Raw genomic sequence first — 18060 nt, forward strand, 5'->3', positions numbered from 1 at the left:
ACCATATCAATAAACCATATCTGTTCTTTAATATACAAAGTACAGCAACCACATATATCTGATGTAAAGGTAAAGGTAATGTCAATAATTAAAGAAAGAAAAACATCAGCATAGTTTTGATTATTTGCTCACTGATGATTTATTTTCAGCTCCTCTGAGCTCTTTGACAGAAATTACCTGATGCTGCCCCCCTGAGGATTAAAGAGGAACTACACACACTTTTCATGCTGAAACCTAAAGGATGTCAGTAGTACTTTTCCACATTTTCTTATCAGAAGTAAACAATTAGTTTGAATATTTATTTGGTATTTTAGTCAAAACAAAGTTTACCTTGTTCCTGCAGGACTTCAGAAGTGCACTGCTCTAAGACTGAAAGGTTCGCCAAGATTGTCACCACCTAGAATTTAAAAATTTGAAAAGATTTTTTTAAAAAGATGATTTTTTTTTTAACATTTTCTTCCCCTTCTCTTCCTTTACTACATTGCACATTTACAACAATTACTCCTTTTCTTAGTTGGGAATTTAGTGAGAAAGAAACTCTGTGTACCTGGTCTTTGGAGTAGGGTGTGTCGACCCGCTGGCGGTCTTTGCAGGCCTGCAGCAGGATGTGAATGGCATTAAGCTGCAGGAGAATCTCACAGGCCATGCTGTCAAAGAAGGTGATGTTGGCCAAGGCTGCAGATGCCAGGAGGAATACCTCACCACAGGAGGCGCTCTCACACAGCTCTAAAGAATATAGTATACAATGCATAAGAATAACACACACACACACACACACACACGCAAATTATAAACAATAAAATCCAACATTATTGGCCCAAGTATCTAAAGTAAGAGTAACTAAAGTTATCCAGTCATGTTCTCTATCTTTAAAACATCTAAGAAAGTCTACAAACATTTCGATTTTAGGCTTATTATAAGTCAAAGGTCGAGGTGACATCATCGATCCACTCACTGATGAGCGCAGTGACGATGTCATGCATGCTCTCCAGGAAGCTGGCGAGGTGCTGCGTGGAGGTGTGGTGAGGAGAGGTGATCTGAGCCACGACCGCCGCTGCCTCCGCTCTGGCTGCTTCCACACTGCTCTCATCAGTCAAGATGTCCGCCAGGCACAGGATCCCATCCACCTGCACACATTACACAAGAAGCAGGCCATGTTTTTGTTATTAATTTATTATATTTCTGAGTTAAAGCAGCTTACAAAGTAGAGATAATTTTGTAGTTATCCATAGTGCTTCTAACACAATAATGCAATCTCAAATTAAGTAGGCGAAAGTCATGCATTTAAACCTACAACATTTGACTTTCTTTGGTGCCAGTGTAGCCCATGTGCTGATGTGTTATATTTCACCAGACATCCACTGCACTTATTCGACGTTTTTGATGTGTATTTATTTCTGTTTTGATCTTATCTTACGATTTTATTCGCAAGAGCTTTTATTTTGAAAGTTGTAACTTTACTTTGTGTTTCCGGGTATGTGACTTCCTGTGCGTTCACGGTAATTTCCTCAGGCTAGCGGCCCTCTTGAGGACAGGTGAGACTTTACATCTGTTCTTAGTATTGTAGTGTAAAGCTGTTTAAAATGTTAACCAGAGGAACAACTATTACCCTGTGAATGTCACAGATTTCATGTATTAATAGTCCAACTGTATGTCACAGGTATGTGGACTCCCTATTTTATTTTGCTCTATAATCTGTAATTTTGCATTTATATTTTTGAATTTTGTAGTTTATTATAGTTGTAGTATTTTCATATAGAATGTTCACATTTGAGAAACGTATGTAAGAAATATTGCTGCTGGTTGTTTGGGGAAGTTTTCATTTAATTGTATTAGTTTTGTGGTTAGCGAATTAGGATTCTATTTAACCATACAATTACAGCCAGAAGTTTTTTAATATTTGAATTCTGTTATTTTCATTAATGGAAACGCGTTCGCAGTACTTTCCTGAGACGGCTTGGGGCCGTTTGCCAACAGGCAAATGCTTGGGACCCCAGGCCAGAAGGGGGCCCTGAGGGCTGACCAGCAATCAAACTAATCAAACTGCCTAGGTGCTGCAAAGATCTTTTATAACGCAGATGTCCCACTTATCGCTTGCATCATTGCATGTTTGTGTATGTAAATTGGAAGAGTGAGGGCTCTTACCGTTAATACAAGATCTTTAAATCAACACACGTTTTTTTTGGCCATGTCAACAAAGCAGACAGACAGATGAATGCTGCAGGCCGACAGAGAGGGTTATACTGCCGGACTGGATGGGGATGAAGAGTGAAGGTGTTGCTCTTAAATGAATTAGCTAACCTGTTAGCTACTGTCTGCTAACATACGTCCATCCATTAATGTCAGGCTGATTAACATTGTTAATCAGCTAGTTTTATGAGTTGAAATACATGATAAAAACAGGGAATGCTATCTTTATATGTGTCAGAGCACGGTCTGTATAGTGTGTGTGAGGTCAAACTGTCTTCCTCTACTGATAGACAAAATGAAAGGAAAATCAGGTGAAGCTTAGCTTTAGTAAGAGTGGAGACAAAGCTGAGGGGAGTAAGGCAAAGAGAGAGAGAAGGTGAGGAAGAGAAGGAATTGTACACTGTATTATATAAAACACATAAAAATGTTTACATTTCATATTTTTCATATAAGGCTGATAAACGCTTGATGGCCCCCTGTGAATTGTTGCCTGGGGCCACAAGAGACGTGTGAAGTCACTGTACTGATGAGGTTATTTGTCACACACAGAATAAACCCCCTCCTTCCGGCTGTAAAAGATGTATTGGTGGTCTTCGCCTCCTTCCTCCGAACACAACACGACTTAACAAGGTAGGCGGGCTACATCAGGAACTTTTTTGATTACTGTGCACATTAGAATTATAGTGTAAGTAGACAAAAAGACCAATAAACCTTAAAAAGCTACAACTTTTTCAGGGCAGGACTTAACACATTCATCCAGACAGACACTGATGTATCCAGAGCATCAGCTCGGCTTAATACACGCAGCCCTGCCCATAAAACCATCCCAATTAAAGCACACCACTCTGATTTTATTGGCCACCTCCAGAGTCAATGTGCTGCCTGTATATAAGAGTGGCATCGATCCAGGTGTGTGCATCATCATCATCATTTCTGAGGGAACAGCTCAGTGTTATAGAGGAGCATGAAGGAAAGTTTGGTCAGAGCCATGAGGTCACATATTGATCTCATCTTTGTGTTTGCTTGCGTGTGTTTGTGCTAATAAATAAGATGTAGTACAGGTTTCCAACCACTTGGGGGCAGTGTTGCTCAGTTAATGTGACACTGAGGTTGCTGGTTTTCTGCATCTGTCTGCAGCGGTTCTTTAGGAGTTTCTATTAATGTTAAAAAATAGTGCAATCTCCAAAAACCATTCAAATAAACCAAATGGTTATAGGCTGCATATTACAGACCTAAACTGAAACGATAACTAAATGCATTAATTTTCTGTTAACAACAAAAAGTTTTCATTTTTTTAATCACTGCGTCAGGTGCAGAGTCACTCCGTAAAAACAAAAGTTTACAGACAAACACGTCGGCTCTCAGCCAGCCACACCTGTCAGTCTTATCTGCTGAAGAGCATCAGCGCGTCGAGCTTCACAGGGCAATTCCCTATTTTTGTCTCCGTGGACGTCAGCGGTGTGCTAGCGAGAACCACTGACGTGGAACAATCCACTCTCCGTACCCCCTGTTCATCTACTTCTACACCCCTGCCCCCCCCTCCTCTTACTTTCTCCTCCTCCTCCTCTCAAAAATAAGATGTTCCCCTACTCCTGGCTTACCGGATAGAGAATGTGTTCCGAGGGCCACCATTGAACAGCGTCCTTTATTCTAGAAATTCATTAATTTGCCTTCTCCTGTCTACGTGTTTTATTTTGTTTTATTTTATTTTATTTTCTTGTCCGTTTTCGCAAATAAGGACACCTGAGCTTCCATACCGTGCCAGCTTTTGTCTGAATGACACTTCTGGTGCTACTTGATGCAAAGAGGGGTTGTGTTGTTGGACCTAAAGCCCAATTCATCAGTGCAAATGTCAGTTAAGTTGCAGCCATCCAGCGTTCATACAGCTACACAATCATTGAGAAACTTTCCACAATTTACCAGAATTATGATTACACAACGTTCCAGTTGGGGATAAACTAAGAAGTATATCCACCAATGAGCAGTGCAGGTGGCCCTGTTTCCTGATCACCTTCAACAGTGACAGTTGTGTTTCTTAAGCCTGAGCGATCTCCAGTGAGCGCTTGGTAGATTAGACTTGCCTGACAGCTCCTCCCCCGGGATTGGGCTGCTAATCTGGGGCGGACTTTGGTTCCCATTAAAGAGTTTTCACACTCGGATGATTCATGGCGTCCCAGCTGCTCTGTATGTGAACAGACACCGCTGTGGCATCATTATTCGCCTGAATCAAGTTTCAAGAATGAAGTGTTTGTGTGTCTGTAAACGCTTACTTGACACAGGTGCGTCTGTTGTTTGTTTTGGTGGAATTCTCGGTAGAGAACCAACAAGGACAAAACAAAGAATGATGTATCATTAGCTCTCTCTAACACACAAACACACACACACACAGTGATCTGAATGTTTGACCTGTCAGCTCAGCGGTCAGGAGGTCCCATATAATGATCTCATTGCTGTGTACCACAGAGACTCACTGTGAATCATGAACTACTTTTTGCTGTGCAATTCTTTCACCAGGAAGAAAAATAACATATATTTACCTTTTGCACAGTATGATACTATTTTCTGCCTGTCTAAATTATACATGCTGAGTCTAAACATGTGCTGAGGTTACGTAGTGAAGTCATTCATGCAAGTTTAATCAAGTAAATACAAAACTCTACAAACATTTCCCACAAAATATGAAGTACAGTCAACTTTTCCCTCCTGAATGTAAAGAGGCTTCATGAAGCATCAATTATTCATAATAAGCTAGAAACTAAAACTCTGTTGCTGTTAATTATGGCTCCTACACTAGATAATATAAACTTTTTTTTCCAATAGGTGATTGATATAAAGTCCTGACAGCACTCCGTGGGGTTATTAGGAAACCTCAACCTAATGATGTTAAATACAAGTGCCAGCAGCCAATTAAAATATGAATTAATATACAGGTACTGGAACCTGAATCATGTTAAATAAACACTTCGACAAATCTTTCCCTTCAGTGTTGAGCTTTCATGATTGCTCACTCTCAGTGCAGTTCCTCCTGCAGCCATTGTTGGCACGAATTCACCTGTGAAAATAAACTTTAGCCTCACAGTCATAACAAGGAAAGTGAGAGCGTGGCTGAACGAGTGCTGCGCTGCTGGGAAGAATAATCACACGCCTGAGCTGCAGCTTCAGCTGATGAGTGTAAACCGGTCCAGAGAGAAATCTACAGTTTTACTGGAAGAACTTAGTGGAAATGGATGCCGTCTCCTTTTTTCTGTCTTATATGCACTTACATGCATTTTCCCTGCATGTTAAATTGCAGACCAGCTGATTTTGTTTACACTTTGGTGAACGTGTGACACAATGTGAGATTTACCTTGTCCAGCTGGTTGATGCCCTCCTCCACACAGCAGATGGAGGCTACAGTCCGCAGAGCGTGAGCGTAGAGGTCTTTAAAGCGGTCCTGCCTGCAGATCTTAAACAGGGCCACCACAGCTCCTTCCTGTGGGGAAAATATCACTTAATATTAATGTTTCATACACTTGCACTGATACCAAATTATAAAGCAATACAGATAAAATCATTAAAGCTGCAAGCAGCATTGCGGGCCCTCGCGCACCTTGCGATCCGCGGGGCTATCGCTGTCTTCTCTCCTATACTCTCCTGTCCTATGCTCTCCTCTCCTCTCATTTGCAGAGATGTACAACAAACACATGTTTACAACCAAACTTTCCTGCTACCAGTAGGTGGCGCTATGACCGTATCATCCTATTAGCATATATATCTGTTCAGACTCGGGTCCATAGCTGTAGTGTAAGATTTTGTCCACATTGCATGAAGTATATGGGTAGTACTGCATAAAATAGAGCGAGTTCCTTTGTAATGGCGAATGGTCAACTTTGAGGCCACGCCCCCGCCACACGGTAATACTTTTGAAAGAGTTTTGGAATGCGTCTATTCCCTATGGTGTCCTGAGTGGACACTGAATTTCAGCTCAAGGCATGAAAAGTTTTGTAGCAGGGTCACAAATAGGTAAAAAATGGCCACAAAAGTCGAAATGGCGGACTTCCTGTTGGGGTTGGAGGAAAATGCGATCATTGAGTCGGAAAAAAAACTAATTCCTAAGGTTTCAATAGGGCTCTTGCACCATTCGGTGCTCGGGCCCTAATAAACATGTATTAAGCGTATAAACCACTTAAGGGGTTAACAGGGGGTTAACAAACACATAAGGTCAGCATGAGCAGAGGTGCAGAATGTATGTTTGTATGGGTGCAGTTTAAATGGGGATGATTGTGGCTGAGTGCACAGTCAAGTCTCATGTTTCCATTACTGCTGATTGGAGCTGCAGCTGATGACTATCTGTGCTTTTGCAGAGTCATTTGAGCTGGGAATAAATGTTGGTTTGACCCCCATCTACTGAAGTCAAGAGTGTAACAGGGTTTTTTTTTGTTAAACCTGTCCTGCTATTTAACAACAATACCATGGCAGAGAACATCTTCTGTTTGCAGTCAGTGGTCATCCAGGTTAAAGATCATGATCTTGATTTAATACAGAAAAGGACTGGAGACACATTGTGATTATCATCATTTAACTTCTTTAATATTAACCTTTCAAGGAGGGTGTTTGTTCCCTGATGAAACACAGACTCTCCTGTGCTTTGATCGAAAATGTAAACTCTCCCTAAAAGATTCTTTAAGCCAGACATAAGGCTTCATCCCACCAAACTACACACCAGACGTCATCGGCAGCTCTCGTCCTGAAGCGCACATTATTGTGCAAAATGTTGGATCAAATTGCTTCGTGCTAGACCGTGCTTTGAGCACCAATGAGCCCTGCAGATATAAGCCAACAGCAGCATGCTGGTTTTAAAGAGTCCAAGAGACCCCAGATGACCGACGCATTTGGCCAGCTTTACATCACGAGCCTGCCAGCCACAGAACCTTGTGTCATTTTTCATGTTGTCAGGTAAAAAAAAAAATAATAACAGCCAGAATATACATATTTCATGAATGGAAAAGACGGAGCAGAAAAAAAGATGATTTGCTAGCCATAATAGCTGAGCATTTTCTGTTGGATTACGCTTGGTGTAAACAAACAAAAATAGCTCCTGCATTGGCTCCATGTCTACACTAAAGTACCCCTCTGACAAAAAAAAAAACACTTGCAGGTATTGAATTTTATTCACTGAGCAGATTGCTAGAATTACCAGGAGGAAGACGAAGCCTGTAACTACCACCATTATCCTAATAAGGCCATTATACTGGGCTGGCATGTCTCATATGCCGCTAAGGCCATGATGCCGGGGCTTGGAGTGGTTAATCATCCTGCCCTCCAGCCTGACCGCTCCTCCCTGTTCGCGGCCTACGCAATATTGGTCCACCATACCTGGAAGAACTGACAGACAGTTTTCACCTTTTTGAAAACTCCACAGAGGCTCGCCTGCTGAGCCTATGGAGAGCCTGTTGATCCTGTAGTTTCACAGTGACGTCGATGTTGTTTTAAAAATACTGTTGAGAGGAGTCTGTGGGAAATACAGTTTTGAGCTTTGGCGGTCTATTTTTTTTTTTTTTAAGTTGTAAAGTTTAGTTTGTTAAATATTTCTGTAGAAACAATATATCTATGACGCTCTTCGTATCTATATTTGTCCACTCTACAGGCTGACAGCCAAATTGCTCTACACACCTGAGTGGGTAAAAGGTGCACTTTTCAAATAAAAAAATAAAATATACAATATAAATATATATTAAAAAATACCATAGTGCTGATTTTGGATAATCATAATGCTTACGTTTACCAGATCTGCTAAGCTAACGCCTGTTTGTATTATTGGTTGATTGTCCATGATTAATCATTATATTCTGACATTTTATGGACAAAGTAGTAAAAAAAATGTTTCTGTTTCCAGATTAACAGTCTCAAACTTCTATTCATTCACTCATTAATGCTGGATTTAGATTGTACTTTTGTATGTATATGTCAGATTGAGGTTTCAATACACAAAAAAAGCTCAAAGAAATAATCTTCCCAGTCTGGTACAGAAGAATTTTCCTTATCACTCACCACTAGACTTGAAAGCTTAGGCTGGACAGTAAACCAGATAAATGGATAGGGATGTCCCGATCCGATCACGTGATCGGAAATTGGGCCCGATTACGTGATTTCAGACTCAATCGGAATCGGACATTACCTCCAGATCAGGACTCGAATATATATTTATTAGGACTCTCAAAGTTAACGCCTTCTGTGCAGGGTGGCTCTGTGTCCTGTAGTGTAGGGGTATGACAGTCGCTTTTGGCACAAGAGGTCCTGGTTTGAGACCTCGATGAGCGGCTGCGTGTGTGAAATCTCCTAGCGTGCGCCACACACACACACACACACACACACACACACACACACGTTTTGCTGCTAGGATCGGATCGGGACTCGGTATCGGCAGATATGCAAAATCAAATGACTTGGACTCGGACTCGAGGGCAAAAAAACCTGATCGGGACATCCCTATAAATGGAGTCCAGCAAACACATATGGGGGCTGGGTGTCTATATATTTTATCCATATAGTGTAGTTTTTAAGGGAGACCATACAAATTACATGTTCGTTACAGAAACAGGGCAGTGGTTCCAGCATCATCCAACAGGCCAACACAAACACCATATCACCATATCAGCTGTAATCTGACTGAATTATGAAGCTGCAGCTATAGCATGTAAAGGATCAGAATACAAACATCATTCTCCAACACAGCTTCTATTTATTTCATCCTCCACAGACTTTCCTCAGTTTTTTTTTCTGTTCACAGATTGTTGGGCATATCAGCCTTCCCTTCCTCTTGTCAAACAACTTGCACTTCTATTACTTCTACTTCACTCTACCCTCATCCCTTAAATGGAGCCTGCAGACCACATTTATTCTCACACTCCTGCATTTCAGTACTTGCTACACTAATAGCATCATGTGAATCTTGACTACTCATCTAGAAAGTGCTTCCCTGTGTGTGTGTGTGTGTGTGTGTGTTTGCATGTACAGGCCTACATGGCGTGTAATTTCTTTCCATTTCATCGTTTTCACTGTTGCACTCTCCGATCTCAGGATTCCACAAAAAGTTGACGGAAACGGCAAATATCATCACACAAATGATGAGGGAGACCAAACTATGACAAAGAGGAACAAAGACTCTAACGACTGGCTCTACCCACACAGATCTGATGACATGCTGACTCTGAGTGAGTGCCACGTCATGCTCTCCCACACCCTGCAGGCTACAGCTTTCAGAGCAAGGACACACACATGAGGAGTCTGCCAACACGGATACATTTAGATCAGTATACATCATGACAGCAGGTAAACACTGAGGCAGCAAACTCAATTGTATATCATGATGCAGCTGCTCTTCCAGCCGCTGCTCATATAACATTTGTCATTCAAGGGAGTTTGCGTGTAGCCACTGGCTACTGAAATACTCTTACAATAAAAATAATCCTATAATTGACACAAAAGCACGGAAGTCTTTTCAGATTTCACGTTGTTTGTTTTGTCATTAGGAGTGGGTCGCAGATAAAGGGCGGCATGAATGGTGTTTGACAGTAATTCGTATGATGCGCTCTGACCTGCTCAATACAACAGCTGGGTGTGGTTCAGTCAGTCATCACAAAAACAGTCATGTTAGCGTGATTACTCAGAGTCTGAGAAGCTGTCAATTACAGAGAAGGGCCCCGTGAAGCCATGTCCTATAACAGTATAAACCACTGCGTGAAGCGCGCCATGATAAATCAGAGAATATGTTTTGAAATAATGAGCTATTATAATTACACGCCCACGTGCTTCACACATATGTATCATGTCTTAATTTAGATCATTTTGTATTGCTCCTATGTTATGCACTTGAATATATTTTACAAGTCACTGTGCATTATTTCTTAAGCTATACTAGCATGAATATCAATAGTTTATCAGCTTCTAAACATCTCTCTCTGCATCTTTCAGCTCATTGTTTTGGTTTTACATTACACAGCTTCACTGGTGCTGCAGGCTTACTCACATTATTGATGTTTTCTAGGAGAAGACACATGTTTTTAGTGGAAAAAAATCAGTTTGTATCATTTACCCAGAAATTTATAATTAGCTTAGGGCAATAATTGCTTGACAGACTGCATCCTGGTGAGCTACCTACGTAATTGAATTGCTAGCTGACTACAGATTGGCCTGCTAGCCATGTTAGTATAGTAGTAACAGATTTATACATCCGTCATACTGTAAGAAAAAAAACTACATTAAGAACTGCTGCTATTTTCATAACTTGTTGCTGCAGAGAATGACAGCATCACCATTAAAGCAGCTCCTACTTTCAGCTCTACTTTCAGCTCTAGTTTCATTCAGAGGTACGAACAATAACATAAATATATTTAGCAAGCTATGTTTTAAGATACAGATATTGACATGTGGAGGCCAACCGGCCAATACAACTGCAGTTCTCTACAAACTTTTTACCCAGAAAAAATACAAAATGTGACCAAAAAAAGATTCAAAATAACATGTAAAAATGATGTTTGTGTTTATATTATTACCACTGATTTCCATCCATACATAAACCAAAAGAACAATATCTGCTTCTTTCTGCACACGCACAGACAGGTCAGCTGTTATACTTTCGCAAAATTGAAAATTAAGTGCAAATATACAGCCGAACAGGATGTTTTTAGAATGCTTTCTCTTTCGTTGAACATAATGGCAAGCTGCTCTGCCTGATATGTGACACAGCAACAGTACATTTCAAAGCTCCAAATCTCCAGCACCATTTCAACACACTCCATTAACAAGGAATTCCCAAAGGGTACTGAGCTTGATAGTGTGGCTCTTTGCAGTACCACTGTAAAAAGTGGCTTTTAGCTCTCGGTAGAGTTTTGTTTCTCCAATTCAAAATATTCAAAAATAATTTATATAAGATTTAACTACTTAAATCTTTGATCTGAACAAACACACATGTATCTTTTGATTGGCCTTCTTCAGTAGGAAGTTGTTAGAGTTTTAACTGTACAACAAAACTCAGTGTGTGACTATATGACCTTGTAATAATTATCCTATTTAAGCTGATGTATGCTAAGGAAACTGAGCTGCAACTGTCACCATGTAAACTAGATAGATGAAAATTACAAGTTTTACCTAATTATGACACAAGCTGTCTCTCCTTAAACTGTTTGGCATCCATTATGATCTTTAACATCATTAGACTCCACCCATGTGGTACTTTAACCTCTCCATCGCTCACTAAACACTGCCTGTCAACAGCAACACTGGTAAAGAGATGGAGAAGGCGGATGTATCAGGTCCCCGCCCAGGCGTTCAAACCGCTAATTGCAGTCATTCAAAACGAGTGTGTGAGTGAAGTCAGCAGGCTGCGAAAAATTATAATGAGAAAAGAGCTGGGATGTGAGCCAGATGATACAGTGACAGACAGGCAGCTGGAAGCTAATTAATTCAGATGGCAGGTGTTTTGTATTGGGTATTCATTAGCAGCCATTGGCAGGCAGGTTTCCCTCAGACACCGCTCCGAGGGTTCGGCCAGCGGCGCCACACAGGGAGTTAAGGAAGGCCAAGACTGGAAGTTAAAGACACCTGAGCAACCAGCATTTGAGATCAATGCTTACTCCTAATGGGAGCTGACAGTATTGATCTCACAATCTGGCTGCGAGGGTGGAGGGATGTATGTGTGTGCGTCAGAGTCTTATCAAGACTGGAAGCGGTCAGCTAACTAATGGCCGATAGAGACTTGCTGTCTGGTCTGTCTTGTCTTATCTCACAGTGGAATAGCTTTTTGGAGGCACATGTAAGGAGATAGCTGAACATGTAGATCTGGATGAGGAACACAGGGAAAAGGTGGAGCTGCTCACAACAACAGTGTCCAAAAAGGGTTAAAAAAGTCTTTAAATGAATCTTTCAGATGGCCATTCAGGTGTAACTACTGTCATCTAGACAGTTTACAAGTGAGTACCTTGGCGATGATGCTGCAGAGCTGAGGTCCATCCTGGGTGAGGGACAGCAGGTTGCTGATGGCACTCCCAATGCTGTGAACGCTGTCTGATGATTCAATCTGCTTGATCAGAACCTGCAATCAAGACAACACCTGCTGTGTGTTAACAGTGTTGTGGTAGCAAAGTGGAATAACATTTTAATCCCCTGGGGACGAACTTTGACATACATTTTGAAAATGTCTCTTTTTTTAAAATATCGTTCATTCAATATTGATTGCATATACATATTTTTATATATTACCACTGGATGGCATCAAATTTAATAGTTTTTCTCCTTTATGAAAGAAGAAAGTGTCCTTAGTTATGTGAATTTTTTGCTTTGGATGGATTCTCTTTTATTGCCAGCCTCAAGTGGCCATTCATGGAACTGCAGTTTTATCTTTGTACCTCTCTTGAGACTGCCACTTGCTCAGCTCAGATTTCTTTAACTCACTGCACACTGTGGACTCTGCTTTTCTGAAATTCAAGACTACAACCACACACCCGGATTTCATTGGCTAAGGCCATGTCGATCATGTTGCTGAATGAGTCGCTGACATCTGTGAGGATCTCGTGGATGGCCTCCCTCATGGACTTCAGGAAGAATTCATCATCAGTGTGAAGGCACCTGTGTGTGAAGATGGGCAGATTAAGACATGTTGTATATAAGTTGCTCTGCTGTTATAATTTGAAAATTACCTCTCTGTAATGTTTGTCAGCTCCATACACTTTTCCAGTAATGACTTCTCATACTGCATCAAAATGGAACAAGGAGACAGATTAGGAAGTGATAACACAGTGAGTTCTCATTCATGAGGTGGAGACCACTTTTAAAATCAACCTTCACCTTCTGCATCTCCGGTGGTGTGCTTCGAGCAGCACTGTACTCATGCACAAGAGACCGCACATGGCAGTTGGCTCGTACAGCCGTGCTATGGACCCTCTGCCAGCGGCCTTTCTCCAGCCGCTGGAACATCTTGCCCAGCTCTGTGCTGACCACCAAAGCTCGACGAAGGAGCGTCTGCAGGTTGTTCCTGGCCACATGGTCCCCTGCACCGACCCCAGAGGCCACAATCAGTTCTCCCTGCTGGGAGTCCTCCTCCACCCCTATGGGTTTGGCCTGGAGGACACACATGCACTCCACTTCCGTCATGTGACGGAGGTCCTCCATCCAGCGCTGGACCGAGTCGACCTGCAGAGACTGTATGCGGGTACTGTGGAGGTAATGTATGAAGAATAATAAGTTATTTATTTGAATTTTCAACAATTCACCACTAGGTATTATAAGCAAATCTCGTGGTTCCACTTATGCGTTTGCTTCCGCAGTCCTTTTTGTGAATTTGTGCTACACTACGTGAAGTGAGAAGGTGCTGGCCAGAGCATATCATTGAACACTTAATTTCATTAGTCTGAAATGAATTGCTGTGAGAATTTGGCTTCCATTTATTTTCTTAAAATGTTTAAATTGCAACACAAAGAGTGACACATCTATGCGGCCAATGTTTTCTGAATCACATGGATACTGTGGTGTTCTGTCTGAGGTCTGGGAAGCCATTTACGCTGACTGGCCTGCTGACTAAAGCATAAGCTGATTTATATGAGAAAGCCGTAATCATCTTTGCCTCCTCCACAAGAAACAATATGCTTAATCGGTACAAAATTAAGGAAGTGGTTATCATAAATTCAGACTGATTTGTTAGGACAATGGCAGGTCATTTAACTTGGCAGTGCCACCATTGACCTTTAAATGTGCCATGCCTTCTTTTTGTTTGCTTTTATTGAAATTATAGTTATATTTAAGGTTTGCTAAGACAAAGTAAAAAAACAATACACCTTTTTGTAGTTAATGGCACTGTCTGTTGGCAGTTAGGGAGACCTATTAAGAAGAGCATGTGTCAAAAATTGCTAACAAACAGACTTGGCTTGTGTGGCTTTTATGTAGTTTTCCACTACATGGCAGTTCCTCGAATGACCATTTGAGGTCGCCTTCGAAAACACACATAGACTTTCATGGTAAAATGTCCAACTTTACAGCAGAAATTAACATTTTTGCAGCCAGGTACAAGAACATTTCTGGAAAACTTCACATCAATACTCTTTCTTTTTGCACTCACACAACGTCAATTGTAAAACAGGGCTCTCAGTGCAGATGCATGTGACACAAAGGGCCCCTTTTGGAGGGTGTTTCCATTATCATATATATAAATTTCAGTGGCCTTGTCATGTAGGTAGATGCTGAATATTATTATTTAATTTACTGCTAAAAAACTTATAGTATTGCCGCTGTAAGAAATTTCCCAGCTTAGCTAGAGTACTTCTTCTATTCTATATCACTAAGCTAACCCATTTACCATGATTCCTGACCATGTTATCATTCATTCAATCAAATTTCCTTTAACTCCATTATGACCGGACAATAACCGCTTCCTGAAAACCGCACTCCTAAAACACCACAAGATTCCCAGGATCAATACTTGAGGTCAATTATCCACTGATAATTGCCAGCTTCTGCTCTTGTTAGCTTAACCCATCGTTTTCCCCTTTGTATGGTGACGGTTCTAATGACCGACTCTACCGAGCAAACAATCCTCCCCACTTCAATCTCTCCCAGTACTGACCCTAATGAAGGAAGGCTTAAAGGGGCAATCCAAAATCCTACACCCAGTGAGCCAAAGCTCTTTGATCGGCCACCTCTGCTTTGAGTCAACACGTAGGGATGGGTCTCTGATGAAGATGGATATTTCTGGGTGCTGTTTGCAGTTTAGATGTTGTATTTGTGTTAAAAAATCTGATCTTAAAAACAAAATTAAAAACCATAGACCAACATTAGCCATCAATCCAGGTTACTATCCAACCTATAAGAGCACAACTCCATCCTGAAGTAACACATTTGTCCCACATTTACTTAAATATTAGCATAGGTTTGCACAGATGTACTAAAATGCACATGTATTTGGACGATGCTCACTGCATAAATCTTCCTCAATTTGTAAAGAGGATGAAGATGTAATCAGCTGTAACTGTAGACTAGGATAAATAGCTGCAGTGTTACACTGAGTAGTAATCATTGATATGGAGCTTGTTCTGCTAAGTGGGGTAAATGGCTTCACAGTGATAATTGAGGCTTCTGAAAATGGATGAGATATGAGTTTTAGTTTATATCTATCCAGGCGATTAAATAAATTAATTTCTCCTAAACATGCCTTTCAGATAAAATACAACTTGCACTTTTTCACATATTTGAAAACCTCTTAAAAACCACTCTAGATCTCAAACTGTCCCTTGTTGGATATTAATTACACAGTGGTGAATCACCTAGCGGTTCGAATTAAGTGATTCAATTAGCTGCAAAGAGGTTGAACACAAGTCACTGCCACAACTAAAGAGGAGATGGAAAGTGATAAATGTGCATCATTTTCTTATTTATTAGTCATTCACTGGATATAACAGAGGAAATTGTCAGCTGCGATGTACTGTAGTGACGCTGAAACAAAGTCTCCTCGTTCACATCAGCCCAAATGTGACCATTTCAAACCATTTTCTCTGTTATATAACAGCCTCACATAAGGATGAACCCATCTTGATTTACACACCCAACAAACCACAACACCCCCGCCCCCCCTCCCGCCAACTGTGGGGGGAAAAAAAGATGATAATAATAGGTTTGTTTTCCAAAGGAGGGGAAGCGGTGCACTTCAGCTCGCAGGGAATGACAAATATTTACATGTAGGGCCAAGAGAGGGTCAGGCGACAGCAAATCTATTATCTCACGCAGGGATCCTGTGGAGATGAAGCATTGGTGCTTCTCATCTGCCTGTGGCTGTCGTCAAACTGAGTGACAGAGGCAGCAGAGGACACAGGGGCTGCTTCATATTGTTTGGATTGTCGGAAAGAGTCCCATTTTATCAGTTTGTTAAAGAAATCTAAATTGATATAATGAATTGAATTTGAGTAGTAGATCAACTACACTTAGAATCATACAGATTTATGAAAAAAAAATCAAGATATAGCCACCTGAACTCACTGTTCCTGTAACACACCAGGTGAAAATGATTCCTTGAGCTGTTAGATGATTCACTTTTTAACTTTTCATGCACTTGAGGCACACAGAGTTCTGCTGGATGAGTCACTGAGAGGCTGCTGCTCTGCCTGTTGAGCCCCGTGATGGTCTATCCTTCAGCTCAACTCCAGATTCATGAAACAGATGCTAAGGCTGCAGAGTCTGCCTGATGGTGTGTTTTTCTTGTACTTCTCTTATTTGACGTTCTAGCTTTTGGTCAAGTTTTGCTCACATCTACCTGTCAATCAATCATCACACCCTTAATTATGCATAACTTGAAATCCTAGGCAGTTATAGTAACATACAGTCATGTTTACACCTCAGCTTTTTGGTACAAATCTCTTCACATTTTGTCATGAAGGTCTCTGGACTGATGGATGAGAAGCTGCAGTTTTTTGTGCCCTTCCGCAATGGCTTCATTTCTGCCCACTGATTTGATGGTGTTTAACCTTCATAGTTAAGCCACCAGAAACAAGCAAAGCACCTTTTAACTGCACACGTATGGACATCTAATTGAGTCCCTTATTAGAGGGTGTGAGTCACTATGTTAGAGGGTAAAAATAGAAATGTTCACATTGTAAGTGTTCATGTTTGAATGTGTGCAGTTTGTGGGTCATTGACTGCATCATAAGGGTTATGACAACCACAGTGTGTTGCATATTTTCTCCACACTGGATCAGCTAACAGGACCTTGTAGCAGTCGCTAGTTATGGAGCAGCAGACAGGCGGGCAGGCAGGTGTGCTGTGTACAGCAGCTACTGGACAGCAGGAACTAATTTGTCCTTCAGGGTCGGTAGGCCCTTACTGGGCTTGTTCAACATATTGCTGGAGGCCTCAGGTACTGGCCCGTTGGAGGCCATGACCGCAGTTTGAGTAACATCTGATTGCTTGCAGGTCCTACACATCACGTCACTCTGTCATTTTTAAAGTTTTTTTTTTTTAGAGGTCTCCAGACGCTATCCTTCATTTTGAAAAGTATGATCCTCTATGAGCCCATCTTAGAATTATATGCCTGGTACAGCTGTAATGAGGGTTTTTGGATTAATGCCTTCCTCAAACAGTTTCAAACATCTGGAGTTATCCACCGACTAAGCTTCATGTTTGGAAAAGAAACACTGCAACATGTGTTGGTTCATGTTATTATGTCTGTTTTGGCTCTAATTACATTCAGTTCAGATTGTCCTGCCCACAGTTTTATGATTTAACAGAGCAGGCCTCTTTCACTGCTGTCTGTGCTGTATGAATATTATAGCCTGACGCCTTATGTCACTTTGGAACAAATGGAAATCCTTCTTAAACACCACAGAACAGAACCACAATCCAGCAGCACAGAGTCAATGGAAATGTGGGCAGAATGAGCTGCAAGATTTTGAGGACCCAACAATTGTGGCCTTGGTTTTGGCTGAAGGAAGAAACAAGGACACTGTTGTCCCAGAAAGAATGAATGTGGAAGCATATACACAAATAGATGAAATGGGATGTTAATGCATTCCTCTTTTGCTCAAGAACCAGAAAATTACTACACTAAGGCAGCAGCTCCACTAAAACAGGGGGACGTTTCTTTATGTAATGCAGCTTTACGGTGTTAAGGGGTGACAGATGAGAAAATGGTAAAAGCATCTGGCTAATGGTACTTTTAAATGTGCAAGTCACGCCTTGATTTTCTGGGCGAAGGTCGAGCCCGTGCTCCTCCTGAAATAGCACATAGGAAGGGGATATTGCGGCCTCTGACTGGTACAGCTGAATCCTGGCAACGCAGGCAGACATCTGACTCCCAGATGTTTCAGACGGCCTCTAATATGCAGCCAAGTCCAGATTCACCTAAGACAAAAC

At 41.3% G+C, this 18060-nt stretch overlaps 1 protein-coding gene across 2 annotated transcripts in view; it reads right to left on the reverse strand.

Moving 5' to 3' along the window:
- Positions 1-18060, reverse strand: part of insc (INSC spindle orientation adaptor protein) — a 47342-nt gene that overhangs the window by 3173 nt on the left and 26109 nt on the right. For both annotated transcript variants that reach the window (XM_028430580.1, XM_028430581.1), the window contains exons 3-10: positions 13015-13381; positions 12867-12919; positions 12672-12795; positions 12149-12262; positions 5537-5662; positions 956-1127; positions 548-726; positions 331-397 (exon numbers count right to left, since the gene is read on the reverse strand). In XM_028430580.1, the coding sequence (XP_028286381.1) occupies positions 331-397; positions 548-726; positions 956-1127; positions 5537-5662; positions 12149-12262; positions 12672-12795; positions 12867-12919; positions 13015-13381 (1202 nt within the window). The remainder of the gene's footprint in view (positions 1-330; positions 398-547; positions 727-955; positions 1128-5536; positions 5663-12148; positions 12263-12671; positions 12796-12866; positions 12920-13014; positions 13382-18060) is intronic.

This window comes from Parambassis ranga, chromosome 19 (assembly GCF_900634625.1).
Source record: "Parambassis ranga chromosome 19, fParRan2.1, whole genome shotgun sequence".
NCBI lineage: Eukaryota > Metazoa > Chordata > Actinopteri > Ambassidae > Parambassis > Parambassis ranga.